At 32.3% G+C, this 26406-nt stretch overlaps 2 protein-coding genes across 2 annotated transcripts in view; one reads left to right on the top strand and one right to left on the bottom strand.

Moving 5' to 3' along the window:
• Window positions 1-819: 819 nt before the first annotated feature.
• LOC107038130 (ras-related protein Rab-14) lies at window positions 820-15737 on the bottom strand. The gene is made up of 7 exons (XM_015257039.1): window positions 15445-15737; window positions 7186-7298; window positions 6981-7107; window positions 6769-6886; window positions 4793-4911; window positions 4625-4693; window positions 820-3776 (listed from the first exon to the last, which is right to left on the bottom strand). The coding sequence occupies exons 2-7, from the start codon at window positions 7289-7291 to the stop codon at window positions 3659-3661; spliced, it is 657 nt and encodes a 218-aa protein (XP_015112525.1). The 5' UTR covers window positions 7292-7298; window positions 15445-15737; the 3' UTR covers window positions 820-3658.
• A 2536-nt stretch (window positions 15738-18273) lies between these two features.
• LOC107038106 (chromodomain-helicase-DNA-binding protein 7) overlaps window positions 18274-26406 on the top strand; it is a 43164-nt gene continuing 35031 nt past the window's right edge. Inside the window, exon 1 of the mRNA XM_015256995.1 lies at window positions 18274-19026. The gene's annotated coding sequence lies outside the window, so the exon portion shown is untranslated. The remainder of the gene's footprint in view (window positions 19027-26406) is intronic.

Here is a 26406-nt window from a genome sequence, read left to right as displayed (position 1 = left end):
TTAGCGGAAAAAATAAATAGAATTTTCCATAGAATTGCCATAGAATTCTTGTAGATGTCCAAGTAAGAAAAAGATCAATAGAATTTTTTTTAAACGAAAACGTAAAATTTTTCTGCTCAATTTCCCAATACATGATTCATCAAAATGTATTGCAGTTTGTTTATACTTCCTTTTTGTTTCAGGACATACAGCATACACCCAATTGAATGCAGATTTTAATATTCTTTCTTTCAATATCATGATTATCCAATGAATGTTAAGAGTAACTACTTTCCAATCTAACAATCGATGGTTTCGTGGTAATTGTCGGGGTCTTGTGAGGCTCGTCTATTTTTACAAATAAGAAAAATGCAAATGAATGATGAATGTTCAATTCAATAATCATGAGGAAACGCAATTGGTCAAGTATCAAATTCTTGTTAAGCAAGAGATTATTTCGAGGACAAGTTATTCAAAAGCATTCAACATTTCCTCTTCAATCTACTCATTTTTCAAATTAGTGAAATTAATTAAATTAAACTTGAATTGAATAAATTAATTATATGTTGTATTTCATTTATTTTTATTCATTTCATTCAAAAATCTATTAATTATTAAAGGGAGAAATGATTTCAGAATGAAATGTCATATGAAAAGAGTCTCGTGACGTTCTCTTGCAAAATATTCATCCTCACGACATTTCAATGGCCAACAGAGTGACATACATAGACCAATAACATTTTCCCTCATTCATGACCAATCTATTTCCTTAAATTCAATCTAATAATTCCGAGTGAATGCGAATGTCATTACAATGCGTCAGAGGAAAGATAAATTTAGTTTACAGGCAGATTTTCCTTCTGTTTATTATAACAATTGATTAATATCACTTGTATATTCATTCATTAAATTTGATACAAACAATAGATTCTTAAATTTTACAATTACAAAGGGAACGAAAATAAATGTGAAATAAAACATCAATGCATTAATGGACAGGACAATAAGCTACATCCTCACTTAAATATTTCTTACATCTTCAATGATTTCATTACTGCATTACTCTTTTGGTTTCAATAAATTTAACGCTCCTAAAATTCTAAACTACAAACGTTTATCTTTACTCCCGTGTAATTACGTGAATTTTAGAAATACCCACTATTGTTAAAAATCGGTTCCACTCCCCCAATGATTAATTATAACTTCATAAACGTTTTCACCTCGCAGTTTAGAAAAAGGTGCTAAATTCGTTGATCTTTACAATTCTCAAATGCTTGATCATTACTTTTGGAACATCGAATTTGTCCAGTTCAAACATATACACGTGACTGAATGCACATCAATAAATCATGGAAGTAAAGACACAAAATAGACTATTTCTCCATTACTTTGACTTCCATGGGGAAGGTTACTCAAGGCATCTTCCATTATGGTTTACATATTAATCATTTTATTTTCATTGCGATTTAAATTAATAAAACTTCTCTCTTAAGGGCGGTAATTAGAACTATTTAGGCCCAATCTTGTGATTCATTGAGACGGGCTTAAATCATCAATCCCACATTCTATAAATATCTTTTTGAATTTGAGGAAACAACAAAATTGTGAATTCATTTGAGGCAAATGTCACTAATTACGTTTTGTTAAGTTTAGAAAATTCTCTGAAAAAATGGCTTTTGATATTTCTTACGAAGTAATTGCAGGAGAATCAATTATTTTATTTTTTTAAATGTTCAAATGAGAGATATTTCAACAAAATGGACAATAACGTTAGATTTAACAGTTTGTTAAACATGAAATTATTTTTATAACGAAGAATTAAAAAGCTAAATATTAAATGTCTTCTTTTCAAGAGACTCGTCCCAATCTCCACAGCTTTTTCCGCTCTAAAATCACTCATCAACGAGGAGAACCAGTTGAACACGAGTAGTTGAACACGAGAAAATAATTTACATTCTGTCAAGTATTTAGTTGACGAGTGATTCTACAACAAAATGTAATGCCCTAAAACCCCTCATCAATGAAGAGAATCAGTCAAAAACTAGTTGAACATAAAGAAATGATTTGATTTTTTGAAATGTTCAGATGAGGAGTGATTTTACAACAAAATGCACAATAACGTCACTTTTGACATTTTAGTAGACATAAAATTATTTTGATAGCGAATGATTAAAAAGCGAAATGTTGAATATCTTTTTTTCAAGAGAATTGTTTCAATTTCAACAGGCTTTTTTGCTTTAAAATCTCTCATCAACGAATAGAATCAATTGAGAGGTAGCTGAACATAAGAAAATGATTTAATTTTTTAAATTTTCAGGTGATGAGTGATTTTAACAAAATAGACAATAAAGTCACATTTGACATTTTAGTAAACATGAAATTATTTTGATAGCAAATGATTAAAAAGGAAAATGTTGAATATCTTTTTTCCAAGAGAATCTTTTCAATTTCAACCGTTTTTCTGCTTTAAAATCACTCATCAACGAGTAGAATCAGTTGAGAAGTGGTTGAACACAAGAAAATAATTTACAGTCTGTCAAATATTTAGTTGACGAGTGATTTTATAACTATAATATACAACAGAAAGGACTAAAATAACAAATTTGACATTTTGTTAAACATGAAAATATTTTGATAACGAATGATTAAAAAGCAAAATGTTAAATATCTTTTTTTCAAGAGAATCTTTCAAATTTCAACAGTTTTTCTGCTGTAAAATCATTCATCAATGAATAGAATCAGTTGAGAAGTAGTTGAACATAAGAAAATTATTTCATGTTTTTAATGTTCAGGTGATGAGTGATTTTAACAAAATAGACAATAAAGTCACATTTGACATTTTAGTAAACATGGAATTATTTTGATAGCAAATGATTAAAAAGCAAAATGTTGAATATCTTTTTTTCAAGAGAATCTTTCAAATTGCAACAGTTTTTCTGCTTTAAAATCACTCATCAACGAGTAGAATCAGTTGAGAAGTGGTTGAATACAAGAAAATAATTTACAGTCTGTCAAATATTTAGTTGACGAGTGATGTTATAACTATAATATACAACAGAAAGAACTACAATAACAAATTTGACATTTTGTTAAACATAAAAATATTTTGATAACGAATGATTAAAAAGCAAAATGTTGAATATCTTTTTTTAAGAGAATCTTTCAAATTTCAACAGTTTTTCTGCTTTAAAATCACTCATCAACGAGTAGAATCAGTTGAGAAGTAGTTGAACACAAGAAAATATTTCACATTTCGTCAAATATTTAGATGAGTGATTTTACAGCAAAATTAATGATAACGGTACATCTGCCCCAAACTTTTTCACAATTTTGTTTTGACTGTTTTCGTAATCTTTCATATGTATTAATTAATTGCCAATAACACGAGTACTTGAACCGAGTATTTATCGTCACCAGAAACAAAGTAGAATTAACAATTCGTTTGCACCACTGCTCCTTTAATTATTAAAAAGAAGGGGTAGATTCAATGGACGTTAGGATTTTTTCTCCTTCAAACTGACAAAGGGACGAGTGTTCTCTTTATTATCGTGTTGGTGTAAATTTGGGACGTCAAGTTCCATTATTTATAGTCTGTGTAAGTAATATATGTTTGATTAATGAAATTTCTTCTTGTAATTGCTTATTTCGTGGGCCTATATACAGGAGAATAGTAATAAGTCTAACAGGAGCAGGAGTCCTTGCCTCCCTGTTGCTCACTGGTGACGCCTTGTAGATTGGTACGACCTGGCTGGCTAGGATTGTGCTGAACACCAGACTCAGCAGCATTCAGATCCAAACTGTACATTCGGTTGATGCGGTTTTTATTAGAATAATGTTGGGACTAAGGTTCGTGCGAAAATGAGATGTTCTAATAAATCTAGGATGATTATTTCGTAATTTTCATGCGAACTAGTGGGTTTAAAGAAAAATGTCATGAAATCTTTTTTGTAGCTTATGAAATTCTCTACGAAAAAGGTCCTTAAACACTTGTTTCTAATTCCACTCATTACGGAGATAATTCAACAATTAAAATAACGAATGAATTGTAGAAAGGAAAAAGATGAAAAATTAAAGGCAAATTGTCACGTAAAAATATAAAACTAGAGGAGAAATGCCATAAGATCTTTTTTAATATGAAAATCAGAATATCATTTTGCTATTCTTCCTGACGCAATTGATTACTGAGATAATTAAACGGTTAACAACAGGTGAATTGAAGGGGAAAGAGATCAATTCAAAGATTGGAACAACTCATTTTGTAACTGTCTTGGAAACAAGTAGGTTTAAAGAAAAATGTGAGAAAATATTTTTTGCAGCTCATAAAATCATCTACAAATAACGTTTGATGACATTTTCTCTTGACATCACTCATTACAGAGATAATTCAGCAATTAGAATAACAAAGAATTGTAAAAAGAAAAGGTGAAAAATTAAAGACAGATTATTATGTGAATATCTTGGAAACTACTAGATTTACAGGAAAAATGTCAAATACTTTTTTGCAGCTTATGAAATTCTCTACAAAAAAGTCTTGTGATGATGTCCTCTAGACTCAATATTTATGGGAATATTTGTAAAATAATTGAACCTTTACAGCATTTCTTACTGTTTAAAAAAAAAGAAATTAGTAATTGAAACTACTCACCGTCCATCTCTTATACTCTGGAATATTTTCTTCGCCGTGTCTAAAAAGGCTTCCTCCACGTTGTGACCCCTGTTAATGACATTTGAATTATACAATGAGACAATAAGATTAAATATTATGCATAATGGAGCAGAGGCTTGGTGATATTGTGGGTGTGTTAATACTTACGTTTTTGCACTGGCTTCGACGAACATTAAACCATTCTCGTCAGCAAATTGTTTTGCTTCCTCGTAGGTAACGTCTCTTTGACCCTCCAGGTCACTTTTGTTGCCAATCAAGAATATCACCTGGAATCAAATTTTTTATTGTTCATTAATGGCTGTGTCATCCTCCTTCAAAGAAGATGAAAATCATAAAAATCAAGATGAACATTATTCAATCGAAATGGTTTTTTCAATTTGTTTTATCCTGCATCAAAGTGGAAAACATGATAATTTGGACCATTCTCGATTCATTATTTTGAAAATATCTCAGTAATGAGACCTTTTTCACACTTAAAAAAAGACCTCTTGACATTTTACTTTCGAATAGATCACTTTGAAGATAATTTTGTCAGTAATGAAAATACTATAGGGGACTTGCTGCCTTTTAATACTTCAATTCAAAGTGGAATTCAAAATTCTCAAAAGAAACACATGAAATTCCCTTTGACCTCTTAACATTTTGCTTCCAACTAATTCACTTTGAAGATAACTTCGTCAGTAATAAAAATACTATTTTAATCTTGTGGCTTTTTAATGTTTCAATTCAGCAGTGGAATTTAAAATTTCTAAGAAAATCCCATGGAATTTCATTTTTCAGTTTTCATTAATGACTGTGTCATCTCCTTTCGATGGAAAAGAAAATAATAAAATTCAAGATGAACATTATTTAACCGAAACATTCTTTTCAATTTTTTTTATCCTCCATTGAACTGGAAAGCTTAATAATTTGATCCATTTATGCTTAATTATTTTGAAAATATGTCAGTACTGGGACATTTGTTCACATAAAAAACGAGCTTATGACATTTTGCTTTCAAGTAATTTGCTTTGAAGATAATTTTGGCAGTAATGAACTATTATTTTGGTGTTGCTGCTTTTTAATGCTTCAATTTAGCGGTGGAATTCAAAATTCTCAAAAAATCACTCGAAATTCCATTTGACCTCTTCACCTTTTAGAATTCAAAATTTTCGTGATTGATTTTTGCGCTTGACGAAATAAAGACTACGGTGAAGATATCTATGAAAATAATTGCTTCAACCTGTTTTAAGATTGCACTAGTAAACTCAGTCGTTCCAATTCTCCAATAGTCTGGATCGAATTGTTTATTTTCACATGTATATCGTCTATTTGAGAAATCGTAATTCGGGGGATTAAAATTTCATGAACGCTGCTTCGAAAATCAACAGAAAGAGCGAATGTGGGGAATCGGTTTTGAATACATATAATCGAGTTATTGATTTTTTATTTTTTATAAAGAAACTATTCATGAAAAATTCCAAATTTTCAGCTATCATCACAAAAATCAAATCAACTAATATAGCTATTGTAATAATTCTTCAACTTCGACTTAATGGCATTAATACAAATAGTCTAAGCTATGACTGAGTTCATTTGAAGCATGATATTCAAGGACATCTCCGAAATTTTGAAGATTTACAAAAAATACAAATTTTTTGTAAATCTTCAAAAAAACCATTACGATTATCGCTGTCGCCTTTATCTTCGAACTGAATCCGAAACTAAAATTTCAACGATTACAAACCTTCCATTCAGAAGCAATAGAATAAGAAATTGTATAGATTTGTCAAGTCCTGTAAATTATTTAATTCTCTTGGGTCTTGATACATGAATTAATAAATAAGGAAATGAATAAATAAATAATTAAATAAATAAATATAAAAATTGAACTCACGGCGTACACACATACACACACGTACGGACGAGGTCTAAAAATTGCATTTTCGGATTTTGTTTATCATAATAGGTCGATATAACACAAGAAATCCGAAACTTAAATTTCAACGATTACAAAGCTTCCATTCGGAAGCAATAGGATAAGAAAATGAATGGATTTGTCCAGTCCTGTAAATTCTCGTGGGTTTTGTTACATGAATAAATAAATAGGGAAATGAATAAATAAATATTCAAATTGAACTCACAGTGCTGGGATTGGTGAGATTCCTCGTGTCTGTTAACCAGCTACTCAGGTGATTGTAAGTGGAACGCCGAGTGATATCATACACCATTAATGCCCCTGCTGCCCCACGATAGTAAGACCTGATAACAAGTAGGATAAAAATGATCATAAAATATTCACAAACTCGGAAATTCCCTATTTCTAAATTAAAACTGTTGCCGAGTACGAAAATACCTCGTGACAGCTCGGAACCTCTCCTGTCCAGCTGTGTCCCATATTTGTAATTTTATTTTCTGACCATTGACTTCGATTATTCTCGTGCCAAACTCCACTCCAATCGTGTGTGGACAGTCCGCCATAACTGAAATAGCCAAAATATTTTTGTGAACATTGCAATTGCCTCTTTAATTTTTTTATTAACAGTTCGTTGAACCCTTACATTTCTTCTCGGTAAACTGATGCAGCAGACAGGATTTACCTACACCCATATCACCGATAATGATGTATTTAAATATGTAGGAGTAATTGTACGGTCCCGCCGACATCGTGAATCTGCGAAGAAATTAAAATTATTGATAATTGCATGTCCTTCGTTGGCATATGAGGTATTCCATGCCAAATGAGTCAACGGCTAACCCTCACCCTCTTGAAAATTGATGGCGATTTTTCCTACGATTAGGGGGCTTGAAAAACTATCCCTCAAATTTTTTTCAGATTTTTTTGACAGCCCAGTTCGGAAATATGATTTTTTTCAATTTGTTCCGTTTTTTTACAATAACTCGAGTTCTACTCATCCGATTTCGATTTAATAGGGGGCAAAATTTTCCATTTTTCACCACCTATAAGAATGTTTTTTTTTTAAATTTTTTCCAATCTTTAAATGCTCGAAATAACGAATTTTCGGAAAAAAAAGTTGAAAAACTTGAATTTTGCCAATTACGTCACGGTCGATTATTTTAATTTTTTTTTCAGTAATTCTTATAATGAAAACGACAATTTTGAGCCGCCATACATGTTAGGTTCCATCCAGGATCTATTTTTTTTTTCTTTTTTCTTTTTAAAATTGCGAAAAATTGGTAAAACCACCTTAAAACGACTTTGATTATCGAAAAAATATGGAATATATAGGTATATATTTAAATTTGCTTCATACTGTTTATAATCAAAGTCAACCAATGACATTTTGGGGTATTTTGACCGAATTCGCGGAATTTTGAAAATAAAAAATTAAAAATAAAATAGATCTAAGACGAAACCCAACAAGTATGATGGCTCAAAATTTTTGTTTTGATTATAGGAATTACTGAAAAAAAAAAATTAAAATAATCAACCGTGACGTAATTAGCCAAATTCAAGTTTTTCAACGTTTTTTTCGAAAATTCGTTATTTCGAGCATCTGGAGATTGGAAAATATGTGGACAAAAAACATTCTTATAGGTGGTGAAAAATGGAAAATTTTAATCCCTAATAAATCGAAATCGGATGAGTAGAACTCGAGTTATTTAAAAAAAAACGAACAATTTGAAAAAAAAAAAATGAGTGCGTCATTTCTCCAATTTCTAGTAATTAGTCATTGAAAACAATTCATTTAGCCTCATTTTTCCTCATAGCTACTTAGGTTCAAGGAGAACTGAGAAATGTGCAGTGCAGATTTAACCATATTCAATCCCGGATGAGAAGTCACTAGGAAGATTATCTTGAGCCACGAACGAAGCTAATTCATCAGTTGTTTAAGCCATCGGCGATTAAATGATTTGCAAAAAAATCAATGCTCTAAAAACTGTTCGATGGATCAAGTCCATGTGATTGTTGATGGGTAATTCTTATCGCGGTCCAAATTCAGTGAGAATTTAGGGAAAATTCATGTATTCATTATCGTCATGTGTATTTTCAGCTAAATATGGACGCATAATGACTTTCTTCAAACAATTTTTCATAATTAAAAGTCGAAATAAATGAACCCCAAAATTCCATGGAATAATTTTCTCATTTGGAATTCGCATAACCCACACATATTGATGATGAAATCATTTACGAAAAAATCAATGCTCTAGAAACTGTTCAATTCATCAAACCGATGTGGTTTATCCATTGATAATTCTCATTGCGGTCCACATTAAGGCAAAATTCTGAGAAAATATATGTTTGTTATCGAGATATGTATTTTTGCTACATATGAGCACATAATTCCCTCTTTAAAACGATTCTTCATACTTGAAACACGAAATAATTGAAGCCCAAAAGTAAGTTCACTAATTTTCTCATTTGACATTCGCAAATTCAGTCAAAATTCAGAGAAAATTCATTTTGTTACAGATTTAGACTAAACATCAATGTTTTTTTAAAAGCTTTTCGTCATAATTAAAACCTGAAATAATTGAAAGCCAAAATTAAATGGAATAGTTTTCTCATTTGGAATTCGCATAACCCACACATATTGATGATGAAATCATTTACGAAAAAATCAATGCTCTAAAAACTGTTCAATTCATCAAACCGATGTGGTTTATCCATTGATAATTCTCATTGCGGTCCACATTAACGCAAAATTCTGAGAAAATATGTGTGTTCGTTATCGAGATATGTATTTTTGCTAAATATGAGCACATAATTCCCTCTTTAAAACGATTCTTCATAATTGAAACTCGAAATAATTGAAGCCCAAAAGTAAATTCACTAATTTTCTCATTTGACATCCGCAAATTCAGTCAAAATTCAGAGAAAATCCATGTTGTTACAGATTTAGACTAAACATCACTGTTTTTTAAAACCATTTCTTCATAATTAAGACCTGAAATAATTGAACGCCAAAATTAAATGGAATAATTTTCTCATTTGGAATTCGCATGACAAAATTTAGGGTAAAACTATGTATTCATCATCGACATATGTATTTTCTACAAAATATGAGAACATATTGACATTTTTAATTAATTCTTTATAATTAAAACCCGAAATAATTGAAGCCCAAAAGTAAATTCACTAATTTTCTCATTTGACATCCGCAAATTCAGTCAAAATTCAGAGAAAATCCATGTTGTTACAGATTTAGACTAAAAATCAATGTTTTTTAAAAACATTTCGTCATAATTAAAACCTGAAATAATTGAGAGCCAAAATTAAATGGAATAAGTTTCTCATTTGGAATTCGCATGACAAAATTTAGGGTAAAACTATGTATTCATCATCGACATATGTATTTTGTACAAAATATGAGAACATATTGACATTTTTAATTAATTCTTCATAATTAAAACCCGAAATAATTGAAGCCCAAAAGTAAATTCACTAATTTTCTCATTTGACATCCGCAAATTCAGTCAAAATTCAGAGAAAATCCGTGTTGTTACAGATTTAGACTAAACATCAATGTTTTTTAAAAACATTTCTTCATAATTAGAACTTGAAATAATTGAAAGCCAAAATTAAATGGAATAATTTTCTCATTTGGAATTCGCATGACAAAATTTAGGGTAAAGCTATGTATTCATCATCGACATATGTATTTTCTACAAAATATGAGAACATATTGACATTTTTAATTAATTCTTCATAATTAAAACCCGAAATAATTGAAGCCCAAAAGTAAATTCACTAATTTTCTCATTTGACATCCGCAAATTCAGTCAAAATTCAGAGAAAATCCGTGTTGTTACAGATTTAGACTAAACATCAATGTTTTTTAAAAACATTTCTTCATAATTAGAACTTGAAATAATTGAAAGCCAAAATTAAATGGAATAATTTTCTCATTTGGAATTCGCATGACAAAATTTAGGGTAAAGCTATGTATTCATCATCGACATATGTATTTTCTACAAAATATGAGAACATATTGACATTTTTAATTAATTCTTCATAATTAAAACCCGAAATAATTGAAGCCCAAAAGTAAATTCACTAATTTTCTCATTTGACATCCGCAAATTCAGTCAAAATTCAGAGAAAATCCGTGTTGTTACAGATTTAGACTAAACATCAATGTTTTTTAAAAACATTTCTTCATAATTAGAACTTGAAATAATTGAAAGCCAAAATTAAATGGAATAATTTTCTCATTTGGAATTCGCATGACAAAATTTAGGGTAAAGCTATGTATTCATCATCGACATATGTATTTTCTACAAAATATGAGAACATATTGACATTTTTAATTCATTGTTCATAATTAAAACCCGAAATAATTGAAACTCAAAATTATACGGAATAATTTTATCATCTGGAATCCGCATGACCCACATACTCCACTCGTACTCCCCCACTCCAATTTCCATTCTATAATTTTTTTCAGCTAATTGAAATTAATTCCCTGGAGAATGATTCAGTCGACCCGTGCATGATAACACCCCCTATCTCTCCGCGACAGAGCAATTCTTTCATACTCAATTTCATACGAACGTCCACGTAACAATCCAATTATGAAGAATTTATGAATACGAAAATTCTGAATGAGGAAAAGACTGTCTGGAAATCTTCTGCGGTTTTTATTTTATTTAAATTCCGCCTTTATCTCTATTTGCAGCGTTGAAATGATGTTTATCAATGGATGATTAATCAGAATCATACACCAATTAGAGGTTTTTTCAGAACACAAAACAACTTGTATACTGAATTTCATAAAAACACTCATGAAAAAATCCAATTATGAGGAAATTATGGGACATTCCACGGAAAATGAACGAATCGTCGACCCTCACCCTCACCTTTCAAAAATTAAGGGTGATTACTTATCTGATAGTGGCATGAAAAAACTAATTCCTGAGGTATGATTTTTTTTTGTTTCAACTTCCATTTTATTCAAGCGATTTTGATTGATAAAATGTGAAATTCTTTGCTTTTTCATCAATTTTCATGATAAAACCCAATAGTTTTTTTCTAATTCCCTGATCTCTTAACAGATTATACTTTAGAATTGTATAGTGTAATAACTATATACTTTTTAATGCGATTTCGAATTTCAGATCCGGGTGTACTATCTTTCGAACGTTATCTCGATGTTTTTTTTCATCTTTCGTCATCTGACATTGTCAATTGAGTTCTGCATCATGCAGAAGTTTTGAAAAATCATGAATGAATAGTAAAGAAAAAGTAGAAGAAATTCTTAATTTTTTCAAAGAGCATTTTTAATTTATATTCAGAATAAGTTGAATAACAAGAAATTGAAAAATGTGTCTGATTTACGGTGACAAATGGCAGCCTTTCACCCAATATCATGCAGGGGGAAGACTGATTTCGTAAATCTTTTCCCACACTGCACAGAGACATTTATTACGGAAAAGGCTCTTTGAAAAAAGTTGTAATATTTGGAGAATTTTTTAATCACACTTTTATCACATAAAAATGGAAGATGACTACATACCACTGTTTCGAAAATTGAGATACCTAGCTGTCACTTCCCATGAGGAGTTAGTGTTTTGTTATCCACCATGGAAAATGACAGCTAATAGATAATTTGCCACAGCGAATCAGATATTTGTAATTTCCACTTTTTTACCTCATTCTGAATCTCAATTAAAAACGCTCTTTGAAAAAGTTCAGAATTCTATCAATTTTTTTTTATCATTCTATCATAATTTTTGGGAATTTCTACATGATGTACGACTAAATTGACAATTTTGGATTACGAAAGATAAAAAAAATACAGATAACATTCGAAAGATAGTACACTCGGGCCTTCACTTCGGAAATTATTCTTTGTACAGTCGAGCACTAAAGTTCGTGAAGAACCTGAATTGTATCCTACACTGAGAAAAAAACAAACACGTTGTCAAACAAGTCTTGTTTGGGCCAACAAAATCGCTAGTTGAAAATAGCCAAAAAAGAATTTGTTTGGTTTGAATTTGTAAGTCTCAAACACGAATAATTGCTCTGCTTTCGACAGCAACGAAATATTTCGCTCAAGAGGCGGATAATTCACACCAGACGGTGCCTTTTCAGGATCAAAATTTCTCATATAGAGGAAAATTTATCAACAAATATTTTATTCCTAAGTTACAAGATTGCTATCATATCATTATTATTCTTTCAGTGGAGGGTTCATTCCTCGTCTGTAATTATTGGACAGCCGAAACGAAAAACTACTCTCCCTTTTTCCGCATAAAACAAAGATTTTTCGGGAGCAAAATACGTATGGGAATGCAATTTTTTTGAACTACTAAATCTATTTTTGCGACAAAAATTTTTCATTCCGGCGCCCTCTCTGCATGTCTGGCACAAAAAAATCCTTTTTTGATAATTTTCAAAAAACTATTTTCTTGGCACAAGTAAGACTTGTTTGAGAACTTTGCCGTTTTTCTCTCAATGTATGTATTCTATTCACGAACGTTAGTGTTCGACTGAACTCAGCAAAAAACTATTTGCAACCCAATTATAAGTAATAAGAGGTTCATTCGGAGGACAGAACGACTCTTGCACATTGAACTCCATCAAAGTTTTGAAATATTCGTTTCATATAAACTGTTTTTATCTTCATCTCGAGTCATCCAATATTATTTATCAGTCAATAATGAACTAAAATCATGCGCCGATGACGAAATCCCCCAACATTAGTTTATCATTCAATTATGAGGAATATGAGATGGTCCATATCAAGAGATATTCTCTCAAAAATTGAGAGCGATTATTTTAGTCACAGAATGACAAAGAACTACTTCCTGAATTTTTTCCGTTATTTTTTTTATTTTACTACTATAATTCTTATTGTGTCCAACCGATTTCAATTAATAATACATGAATACACTAGCAGATACTAAAGTGCTGTTCAAAAATTATTTTTTAAGCAAATTATCCAATACCGAGTGCAAATCAAAATTGCATAGATAAAAATGAAAAGACTGGTATATAGTAAACCCATAGAATAAAAAAGAAATCAATCCCTTTTTGTTATTCAATATTAGCGAAACTCGAGAGCTACTATATGGCCATAGCCTACCGAATTGAAGAAAAATACTTTAGGGGGAGTGGGGTAAACAGACACTTTAGACTTTTGTTTCAATTACTCATAACTCAGAAACAAATTTATCAATTGAGCTCAGTTTAAGCTCATCACAAAGGGAAAGAGTTGTTCTTTGTAATGAAAAAAAAATCATTAAATTTTATCAACATTTAAACCCGTCTCTAACATTTTTAAAAAAGTCACAAGTGTCCATTTTATCCCAACCTCCCGTACATAAAATTTTTTTGATACTAGTGTTTAAATTATGTAAATACTGTAAATAATGACTGTTTATAATAAAAACCTGGTGGAGCAAAAAAAATTGAATGAATAATAACTTCCTCTCTTTGGGTTCGAAAATTAAAAAATGAAAATCTTCCTCTTTTCATCAGATTTCAAGGACATAATTCAATAGATTGTCCCCAACAAATCACAAACAAATTGACTGCAAATAAAAATTGCAGACGTAAAGACGAAAATACTGTAAATAATGACTGTTTATTACTAAAAACCTGGTTAAGCAAAAAAAAAATAAATAAATAATAGCTCCTTCCCTTTTAAAACCCGAAAATTTTCGTCTTTTCATCAGATTTCAGGGAATAATCCAATAGATTCTCCCCAACAAACAAATTGACTCCAAAATCTGTCCCAATTATGAATAATTTTATTGCTAATAAATACGGAAATCCTAAATAAGTAAAAAACACTACAATCCCTCTGAGATATTCATTCCACATAAACTATGTCTTCATCTTCATTCCAGTGGATAATGACTCAAAATCATGCACCAATGACAAAAACCCCCAGCATTACAAATGAATCACAACTAATCAAAGGTTTTTGTCTTCCTGAATCGAACGGCCAATGACTGGGCTCAACAACACAAAACAACACACGGGCCAGTATAAATCATCCAGTGGAAATTCGTCGTCGAAATATAGACAATCGACCCCACTAAATTCACCGCCTCATCTCCCAAAAAATCCAGCCTAAAAAATTGTCCCTTGGACTCTAATTTCGAGGAATCATCAACAAGAGGTAAATGTCGAAGCCAAAGTCTCAGTTAATGAATAATCCTGTCCTTACCTTTGTGGTCAGAATTTAAGCAAATTATCTAATATCAACTGCAAATAAAAATTGCAGACGTAAAGACGAAAATACTATAAATAATGACTGTTTATTACTAAAAACCTGGTTAAGCAAAAAAAAATAAATAAATAATAGCTCCTTCCCTTTTAAAACCCGAAAATTTTCGTTTTTTCATCAGATGTCAGAGAATAATCCAATAGATTCTCCCCAACAAACAAATTGACTCCAAAAACTGTCCCAATCATGAATAATTTTATTTCTAAAAAATACGGAAATCCTAAATAAGTAAAAAACACTACAATCCCTCTGAGATATTCATTCCACATAAACTATGTCTTCATCTTCATTCCAGTGGATAATGACTCAAAATCATGCACCAATGACAAAAACCCCCAGCATTACAAATGAATCACAACTAATCAAAGGTTTTTGTCTTCCTGAATCGAACGGCCAATGACTGGGCTCAACAACACAAAACAACACACGGGTCAGTATAAACCATCAGGTGGAAATTCGTCATCGAAATATAGACAATCGACCCCACAAAAGTCACCGCCTCATCTCCCAAAAAATCCAGCCTAAAAAATTGTCCCTTGGACTCTAATTTCGAGGAATCACCAACAAGAGGTAAATGTCGAAGCCAAAGTCTCGGTCAACGAATAATCCTGCCCTCACCTTTGTGGTCAGAAGGTGTTTTCCAAGAAATTTATTAAAACCCCGTTAACTCGTCCACCTCCGGCGACAGCTCGATCCCAAAAATCGCCGTTAGCTCCTCGAATGTATCCACTATTCCATGAATAAAGAGAGTTGCTCTAACCACCTCGATTTTTTCAATCAACTAAACCGAAAATTATTTATCGAAACAAATTCTTGTGTATCGACACACACACAATATGGCAGTTCACTGTCTAACAACTATGGCGGCGCATAAACGTCAAACCACCTGTCAATTATCGCCCCAATTATCAACGATTTTTAATTCATTAGTGACGGTTATTGACGAGTAATTGCGATTTTTTATTCAATTCTGACGTCGGCGAAAACTTCTGAATAAATTATTTATCGTTTTGGTACAGTCGCTAAATGATTGATGCTTACGAGAGGCGGGAAATTCAAACATGTCTCGCGAACATAATTTTTTTCATCACGATGAATAATGTTTTGACGGATTTTACAATGAAAATTTTGTTTTTAAATAAAAATTGAAATTAAAGTCGATGGAAATGAGAGGAAATGATGAGTATAATTTTTTTTAAGGATTTCATGACAAGAGTTTTTTCAATCAGAATTAGAGGGAAGTTCTGCGGATTTGAGAGAAATAAATCTACTGGCTCAAGAAACGAAAGAAATTCTGTAATAATTCCCGTTGATCTTTTTTGAAGTAATAACACGAATAATTGTGCTTTTATATAATTTTTTTTTATTGAAAGAAATATTGTCATACAGTTGTTAAATGACTGATTCACATGAGCGGCGGGAAAATTCAAACAATTCCAACACACTTGATTTTTGTAATTAAAAAAATGGAAATTCAAACAGCTATTTATAGCGATTTCGATCATTTAATTGAGTTTAGAAACAATTTTGAACGAAAATGAGAGGAAAAAGAGGATTTCAAACTGAAAAAACAAAAGTCATTCCATAACAAGTCCCACTGATCTTTTGGGAAGTAGTTTTATGAATAATTGCACTTTTAGATTAACTTTTTCATTCAAATTAATATTTTTGTTCGGTTGTTAAATGATTGACTCGCACGTGAGGCGGGGAAAGTCAAACAATTTCAACAAACATAATCTTTTTCATTAAAAAAATTATAATTCAAACAATTTTATGACAATTTCTTTCATTTAATTAAATTTAGAAACAATTTTATGACAATTTCTTTCATTTAATTAAATTTAGAAACAATTTCAGACGAAAATTAGAGGAAAACAGTATTTCAAACTGAAAAAACAAAAGACATTCGATAAAAATTGCCACTGATCTTTTTTGGAATAGTTTTATGAATAATTGCGACTTTATATTCATTTTTTAAATTCAAATAAATATTATTTTACAGTTGTTAAATGATTGATTTGCACGTGAGGCGGGGAAATTCAAACAATTTCACCAAACAATATTTTTCATTAAAAAAATCATAATTGAAACAATTTTATGACAATTTTTTTCATTTAATTAAATTTAGAAACAATTTCAGACGAAAATTAGAGGAAAACAGTATTTCAAACTGAAAAAACAAAAGACATTCGATAAAAATTGCCACTGATCTTTTTTGGAATAGTTTTATGAATAATTGCGACTTTATATTCATTTTTTAAATTCAAATAAATATTATTTTACAGTTGTTAAATGATTGATTTGCACGTGAGGCGGGGAAATTCAAACAATTTCACCAAACAATATTTTTCATTAAAAAAATCATAATTGAAACAATTTTATGACAATTTTTTTCATTTAATTAAATTTAGAAACAATTTCAGACGAAAATTAGAGGAAAACAGTATTTCAAACTGAAAAAACAAAAGACATTCGATAAAAATTGCCACTGATCTTTTTTGGAATAGTTTTATGAATAATTGCGACTTTATATTCATTTTTTAAATTCAAATAAATATTATTTTACAGTTGTTAAATGATTGACTCACACGTGAGGCGCGACAATTCAAACAATTTCAACAAACATAATTTTTTTCATTAAAAAAATTATAATTCAAACAATTTTATGATAATTTCTTTCATTTAATTAAATTTAGAAACAATTTCAGACGAAAATTCGAGGAAAAACATTATTTCAAACTGAAAAAACAAAAGTCATTCGATAAAAATTTCCACTGATATTTTTCGAAGTGGTTTTATGAATAATTGCGATTTTATATTCATTTTTTAAATTTAAATTAATATTTTTGTGCAGTTGTTAAATGATTGATGCGCACGTGAGGCGGAGGAATTCAAACAATTTCAACAAACGTAATCTTTTTCATTAAAACAATTATAATTCAAACAATTTTATGACAATTTCTTTCATTTAATTAAATTTAGAAACAATTTCAGACAAAAATTAGAGGAAAACAGCATTTCAAACTGAAAAAACAAAAGTCATTCGATAAAAATTTCCACTAATCTTTTTCGAAGTCGTTTTATGAATAATTGTGATTTTATATTCATTTTTAAATTTAAATTAATATTTTTGTACAGTTGTTAAATGATTGATTCGCACATGAGGCGGGGAAATTCAAAGAATTTCAACCACCATAATCCTTTTCATAAAAAAAATAATAATCCAAACCATTTTATAACGTCTTTATTCATTTAATTAAATTGAGAAACAATTTCAGGCGAAAACGAGAGAAAAGGGAAATATTAGTGACTGAAAAAGCAAAACAAAATCCACAAAAATTTCCATTCACATTTTCCCGCGCAGTGGCACCCCTGTCTCCTCCACAAATGGCGTCGACAAGGTGCAACACTGATGTACACCATCGGTCACTCCATTTCCGTTATCTTTAGACGCACAAGAAGGGCAGACGGGCCGGAATAATCCATTATTTAATAAATCTAAACAACTAATTATCAACTAATCACAACAATCCATCGAAAATGACCAGCACCATAAACCCATCACCACTATTTATAAACAAATAAAAACCGAGGGGAGCGCAAAGTGCCAAGAATAAAATTCCAAAAAGTCCGGTAGCAAAAAAAAGCCAATACTACTTACGGTGGAGCAAAAAAAAAACCGAAGGAACGGGGGAATCGAGAGATCGAATGTGTGCGGAATTGAAAACGAGAGGGGGAACAAGCCATTTCTCCGTGTGATTTTTTGTTACGAAAATTAATCATTAAAAATCGAGTGTTTACATTGTTATTTATTACTAAAAACCGAATGATTGTGACTAAACGGGAATCAGTGAGTGCGGTATTTATTAATTATTTATTGAAAATCAGCATCCATCGATTGATCGAGTCTAATGAGGCAGAAGTAGTCGAAAAAAAGCCGTCAATCGATCGGATTTTTCGCCTCTCGTGTTTGTGGACTCGCAGCCTCGGGGGCTCCTCTCCAATTTTTTTTTCTCCTCAAGCCCCCAGTGTGTTTTAACCGTGTACAAGTGTGTGTGTTATGTCAACGTAACCTGCGGCAGCACTGCCGCCTCTTTAGTAATTAACCAAACAAAATGGACACCAAGATAACGATTAAACGAATGCCCGTGAGATTTTTTTAAATGGAATATGCGGGAGAATGGATTCACGATAAATAACGTAAGTGTTTTAACAATAGTCATGTCACATCAACAATTATTGTTGCATTACACTCGAGTGCCGATTGTTCGGGAGTCATTGTTGGACGGGATTGCCGTCTAGCCGTTTTCTTCGTCGGTTTCTTCGACTTTTTTTTTCTCTTTTTTTTCGGTTGTATTAAAATTGCGGCACCTACATGTGCCCCCTGTTCTCATTCGCCAGGTGTTGGGTTACAAATGCAGGGAAAAAATGAACGGCCGACTCCAGCCGGACGCCACACCGAAATATTTCGACGGTTTACCCATTACTTGAGGAGTTTAGGGCTCGGTTTATTACTGGGGATTGGAAATGTCGGGGGGGTTTAAGCTGTTGGGGGCTCTTTTTAAGCTGGGGAATTGGTTTTCGGGGTTTTGTTTGGCTCTGGTGATCGTCGTGACCGCAATTTCGGATGATTTTTCCGAGTCTGGCTTGTTAACGGTACTTGCATCGCTAATCGGCGGATTCATTATGCTCGGGATGATGGTTCTGTTATGTGACATTGTTTATTTCTTCGGCAGGAGCTTTGTTGAGAGCCGAGAGGTTCTGGGATTTTTTTTCAAGAGTTTACCTCGAATTTCATTATTTTTTCCTGTTGTTTCACTCTGCTCTGTTCGGCTCGCTTCTCTCGTTACGATGAATTACATAAAACGCCTGAAAAAATCGTCTCGATTTTGAAATTATCATCTAGACGGCTAATTGAACAATAAATGATTGATTGCATCATCGTTTGAGGCTTAGAATCTAGAGCGAACAAAAGTGCGCGAGACAATTCACGTTGAATTTCTCGGAATTCTGAATGGAAAAATATGAGTGAGGGAATATATTTCGCGTGCAAGAGAGTACGACACGTGAGTCAGAGAAAATCGGGTGTAACAATTGCACAAAACGTCTGCATTGGAAAGAAAAAAAAAACTCACAAATTGAGAACTTGAATTTTTTCGTTCGAATACTTTTAATTCAATTCGTTTGGGATTTAAAAACTCTGTTGCTTGGAACGGTTTAACGTCTTTGTACTTTACTTGCATTTTACACAACAACGAGAGGTGCCCGAGACACTCGTGTGCAAAGAAAGGAAAAGAGAGAGATACGAAATGGGAAAAAAGGAGGAGATGAGAGAGAGATGGGAGAGAGTGAGACATCGGGCAACGGGAGAATCACAGGACGCTATTGGTTAATCAAGTATCCTGCGGCTCAATGCTGCTTTATAAGGTAAAATCTGATTGGTTCTCTTTCTCGTGTAATTCGGGCCCCGCCTTGCCACCGCCAATTGCTCGATTCGTCTTCCACTCGGTGCCCATTCCAAATAACTTTTATTACTTTATCCCGAAAAAAGGGGAAATTGGCGATTGTTTTATTCTGGAGGTACATCGATATCTCCAGAACTAGGCGGCGTTCAATCCCGGAGAATCGTCCTGGTGATAACGAAATCATTTCCTTTTTGAATTGGGAATTGAAAAATATTTTGCACTTCAGTTCTATTTAAAAATCAGGGGAAGATCCATTGATTTTTAAAGTCAAATCCGTTGTTTTCTTCAATTTATTTCGTTCAGATTGTTTGGTCAGGGAATGTTTGGGGTGAGCTTCTAACATCTCTTGATTTTTGCTGCAAAACATTCTTGATGGAAAAACGAAATGGAATTTAAAAAATTTCAAGTAACTTTCTTCAGTTATTCCGAAAAAAGGAATTTAAAATTTTTTTTTCTTCTGGAATTACATCTGATAGTAATCCATTGATTTTTGAAATTGAAATTGATCTTTTTCTACAATTTATTTCGTTGAAATTGTTTCTTCAAGAAATATTTGGGATATGTTGCAAAAATCTCTAAATTTTTGCTGCAGAAGATCTTCCATTGGAAAACAGAATAGAATTTCAAAAATTTCAAGTAACTTTCTTCAGTTATTCCGAAAAAAGGAATTAAAATTTTTTTTTTCTTCTGGAATTACATCTGATAGTAATCCATTGATTTTTGAAATTGAAATTGATCTTTTTCTACAATTTATTTCGTTGAAATTGTTTCTTCAAGAAATATTTGGGATATGTTGCAAAAATCTCTAAATTTTTGCTGCAGAAGATCTTCCATTGGAAAACAGAATAGAATTTCAAAAATTTCAAGTAACTCTCATTCGTTACTCCGAAAAAAGGAATTTAAAATTTTTTTTATTCTGGAATTACATCTATATTTGCAGATCTAGTCGGCTTTGAATCCCTTCGCATTATCGTGATGATAGCAAACTCATTTCCTTTTTGAATTGGGAATAATCCATTGATTTTTGAAATTGAAATTGATCTTTTTCTACAATTTATTTCGTTGAAATTGTTTCTTCAAGAAATATTTGGGATATGTTGCAAAAATTTCTAAATTTTTGCTGCAAAATATTTTCTATTGAAAAACGAAATAGAATTTCAAAAATTTCAAGTAACTCTCATTCGTTATTCCGAAAAAAGGAATTTTAAAAATTTTTTTATTCTGAAATTACATTTACATTTGCAGATCTAGTCGTCTTCGAATCCCTCACGTCATCATGATGATAACAAAATCACTGCCTTTTTAATTGAGAATAAAAAAATTCTGTTGCAATTAAATTAATTTGTATTTAGATTCAATAGATCTTAACCATTCTTCAAAACTTATTTTCTTCAAATTGTTCCTACAAAACATATTGTTCACCGAAAAAGGTTCCAAAATCTTTTGATTTTTGTTGCAAAATTTTTTCTATACAGAATCTAAGTAAAATTTGAAAAATTCCAAACGATTTTTATCCCTATTGTCACCATAATAACAAAACAATTTACTTTTCAATCGAAAATAAAAAAAAATATTGAATTTCGATTCATATCTATAGCAAAATCAATAGATGTTTAGCATTCCCCAGAACTCATTTTGTTCAAATTGTTATAAACAATGTTTCAACAGAATAAGTTTCCAAAATATCTCGATATCTGTTGCAAAATATTTTCAATAGAAAAACGAAGTCCAATTTGAAAAATTCCAGATGATTTTCGCCCCAATATCATCATAATACCAAAATAATTTACTTTTGAATTGAAAATAAAAAAAAATATTAAATTTGGGTTCATTTATATTGAAAAATCAATAGATCTTTAGCATTCACTAGAACTTATGTCATTCAAATTGTTATAAACAATATTTGAAAAAAAAAGTTTCCACAATCTGTCAAAAATCTGCAAAATATATTCAATAGAAAAACGAGATGTTTTAAAATTAACTTTCTTTTAAATCCTCATCTCTTTATTAATTACATTATCCTCCACTGATTGACATCGCGAATTCAATCGCCTCATGCAAATTCCCTCGGAAAAAACAATCCCAGCGTCACGCATGACTCACCCTAATTACCCTCCTCATCATCATTTCTCCAATCGAAACAATTCGAACAAGAAAAAAATATTACACTGTCAACGAAATTCACTTACCTGCGGTCGGCACCGAGTTTTCCAACCGACAGATGTCCGCACGTGTTCTCCCCGAGCTTCCTCTGGACTAGCATCCCGAAAGATCATCTTCGGGAATATTTTTCCCATCACAACTTCCAAATAATCACTCCAGCCCATATAAATAGGAAAACTTCCCCCATTTCTCGCCCCCTCCCGAAAATCGATATCCGTTGATGATTGATGTTGCTGCAGTATAATCAAAGTCTTCCTGCATATCCCCTCATCTGTCTCCCAATTTTCTTTTCCAATTCTAACGAGATCAATTCCACATTCGGAAAAAATCATTGGATCAGATAAAGTTAAGGAAAATTTGTTGAGGAAATTCTGTTAGGAAAATTGATTTTATTTAATTTCTGTTCTGTAAACAACAACTTGTTCTGAAAAACCTAGCTTAGCTCTTTCTTTAGGGTAAAACGCAACCCCTGTCTTTATATGAACTTTTAGGATTGTTTTCCCCTGCAATTATTATTTTTTATTTATGAAACTACTTCATTGACTCAATAATGCAACGATCGAGTAAATAAAGTAATTAACTACTTTGTAATGAACTACTTCATTGTCTCAATAATGCAAGATCGAGTAAATAAAGTAAATTCATAGATTTAAAGTAATGCTGGTAGAAGAGAATATAATCGAACATCAGAGTTTTCATTTGTGTCCAATGTGACCCCGAGTTTCCGGGCATTTTACAATGATTTTATTATTTAAACTTCGCAGGCCTGAATTTGAATCTCGATATTGAAGCGTCAGAAAAGATTTAAAAATCTGAAAAAAATTTGAACATTTACTTCTGAAGGAAGGTTGATAAAATAACTGAAACATTGCAATTTTGAAAAATTAAAAACATTTTTACGAGTAATTTGTAAACAATCAATTTGACGCCATAAAAATCATGTGCTCGGAATTGATCTTTTTCTACAATTGATTTCGTTGAAATTGTTTCTTCAAGAAATACTTCAGATATGTTGCAAAAATCTCTAAATTCTTGCTGCAAAATATTTTCTATTGAAAAACGAAATAGAATTTCAAAAATTTCAAGTCACTCAGTTATTCCGAAAATCGCGGAAATAGATGTTTGTTTTATTCTGGAGTTACATCAATATTTCCAAACCTAGTAGTCTTTGAATCCCTTCGAGTCATCATGATGAGAACAAAATCATCTCAGTTTTTAATTGAAAATGACAAAATTAGATTTTACTTCGATTCATCTCTATTTCAAATATCAATAGATCTTGATTTTTGTCGAGAATTTATTTCGATTAAACTATTTCTTCAGGGAATATTTATGATAAGTTGCCAAATCTCTTGATTTTTGCTGCATTTTTGCGGTCTTTTCAATCTTCAAAAAGAATTGGAGTTCAATTAGAATTCTACTTTACGCCTCTGTCTTAGATCACTAGTAGGAGTAGGAGTACTATACACTAACAGGAAAATGAATAGGTTCACAAACAAGTCTTGTTTGGACCAAAAAAATCGCAAATTCAAATGAACAAATGGTCATTGGATCCAACTGAAGACTTCATCAGGTTCTAATCAAGAAAGTCTCATTTATTTTCAAAAAAAGAAAAACTATTTGTTGGATGTGAATAAAACTTTTTTAATTCGGTGAATAGAGAAGAAGAGCGGCAGATCGGAAAGGTTCTGGCGAAGTCCTCTATCCATCCCTTACGATCCGGAACTCCAAGGATTCACTCCTATAAAATCCCGAACACAATGGCCACAAAACCCGTGCAGAAAGCCCTCGCACGTTTGGGTTTTACCTTCATTAATTTTTTACTTTCTATTTCGTCATCCTGAACTCGGGAACTCCCTCGTATTTTTCACGAATTCTCCCTACTCCCAGGACTAACAGGTTAGAATATATTGGTTCACGACAGTAACAACAACAGTATTCGGTGAAATGAAGACTTATGACTGGAAAATTAATTTATTAACATAAATTAATTTTCACATAAATTAATTTTCCTCTTCGTTCAACCAATAATTCCATCCAAAAAGGAATAAAAAAGGATAGAAAGGATAGTTTTTTTAATGTAAACAAATGTTCATTGAATCCAAATAAAGACTTTATCAGGTTCTAATTAATAAACTCTCATTCGTTTTCGATAAAAGAAGACTATTTGTCATGAATAAAACTTCAATTGAATTAAATTTATTTTCTTTGATATTACAAAAGTAGTCTTTGTTTTACATCCCACGAATAAAACTTTCAATTCGATGAATAGGAAGGAGGAGGTTCACATCCGACAGATTCTGACGAACTCCTCCATCCCTCCCTCGCGCTCCCGAACTCCAAGGATTCACTCCTACAAAATCCCGAATACAATGGCGACACAAACTCACGTGGAAAACCCCCACGATTGGTATTCGCCTCTCATTAATTTTTTTACATTCTATTTCGTCATCCGAATTCGGGGATAATCGTCTCCCCTCCCTGACTCATAAGACTAGTAGATTTGAATATTGTTTAAAGACAATAACACCAACAACAATAATATTCTCAAACATATTGCTCAGTTGAATTGGAATCTAATAAAAGATTAATTCAATAAAATGAACAATCATCAAATCTTAATAAATTAGTTTTTCTCTCCGTCTTAAAAATGCTTCTACTAAAAAATGATATATTTTTAAAAAATATAAATAAATGTTAATTGACTTGATCGGATTTTAATTAAACAAGTCTCATTCGTTTTCAATAAAAAACTATTTATTCGATGTGAATAAAACTTCAATTGAATTTAATTCAATTTCTTTGATGTTACACTATTCTTTGTTTGACACCCCCCGAATAAACTTTTTCAATTCGATGAATAGGAAGGAGTCACATCCGACAGATTCTCACGAACTCCTCCATCCCTCCCTCGCGCTCCCGAACTCCAAGGATTCACTCCTACAAAATCCCGAGCACAATGGCGACACAAACCCGCGCGGAAAGCCCCCACGATTGGTATTCGCCTCTCATTAATTTTTTTACATTCTATTTCGTCATCCCGAACCCGGGGATAATCGTCCCCCNCCCCCCCCCCCCCCCACCGTATTTTTACACGAGTCCTCCCCTCGCTCCCAAGACCCCAGCGAAAGAAATAAAAGTACCGACCAAGGAAGAGGGAGAGAATACACAGAAACTAAAAAAACCTGAAATGAGGGGTGCGCGGTGGCCCCACTGTGGCACGCTCCTGCGCACATATTTATATATCCACATTATATCATTACACATATACCGAATTCAACCGCAGGCTCACTTTTGGCCGAAAAATTTGTGTGTGTGTGACACCATCGTACGGTATCCCCACTCCACAGAGATGAATCCCAGTTAAAAAAAAGAAAACCAATGATATATGAGAATAAAAATTGTGATGGTGGTGGTGTCTATGGCCCAGGGGGGTGAGCGGGTGGGGAAAAACAGGGGGAGGGAGCAGGACTGATTGAGGGGAGTGGCGAGGGAGCGACCGAGAGCGGCGCAGGAATAGGATTGTGTGAACAGAGATGAATGCAAGGAGGAACAAGGAGGAAGGGTGGATACTCACACCTCTCCTGTCGTCCCCGGCGGCCGGACGGGGGCCGCGAAGGATCGGAGGGGGGGGGCGGTTGGCGAGGGGGTCGAGAGGACGAGGGAGAGGAAGAGCCCACGGGGCCAAACGACGACGACGACGTTTGGTTTGGTTGAAGGAAAATTGTGTGAACGCTTGTGTGTGCGCGCGTTGCCCAGCGCCGCCGTAAGAGGGTGGCTCACTCTCCTGTTCTGGGTTTTCATTCTCTTCTCTCTTTCACTATTTTTATTATCATTATGTCTGTCTCGGTTGCACGAGAGGGAGGGGGGGAGCAGTGGTGCTTCAACGCGTACCATTTTAAACCCATTTCACCTCGGAGTAGTGTAACAGCGATGGCTTGAGGGGCACGAC

The sequence above is a fragment of the Diachasma alloeum genome, unplaced genomic scaffold (assembly GCF_001412515.2).
Source record: "Diachasma alloeum isolate Michigan unplaced genomic scaffold, Dall2.0 Dall_scaffold_00277, whole genome shotgun sequence".
Lineage (NCBI taxonomy): Eukaryota > Metazoa > Arthropoda > Insecta > Hymenoptera > Braconidae > Diachasma > Diachasma alloeum.
This window is presented reverse-complemented; position numbering and strand designations above follow the sequence as displayed.

Bases quoted from the DNA above. Each gene is read 5' to 3' on its own strand.
- LOC107038130 (XM_015257039.1), bottom strand. From the start codon at position 7,291: ATGTCGGCGGGACCGTACAATTACTCCTACATATTTAAATACATCATT. The intron at 6,887-6,980 runs GTATTTTCGTAC...ACTTGTTATCAG, and splicing joins AGGTTCCGAGCTGTCACGAG to GTCTTACTATCGTGGGGCAG. The intron at 3,777-4,624 runs GTGAGTAGTTTC...CCGAATGTACAG, and splicing joins CAGAGTATAAGAGATGGACG to TTTGGATCTGAATGCTGCTG.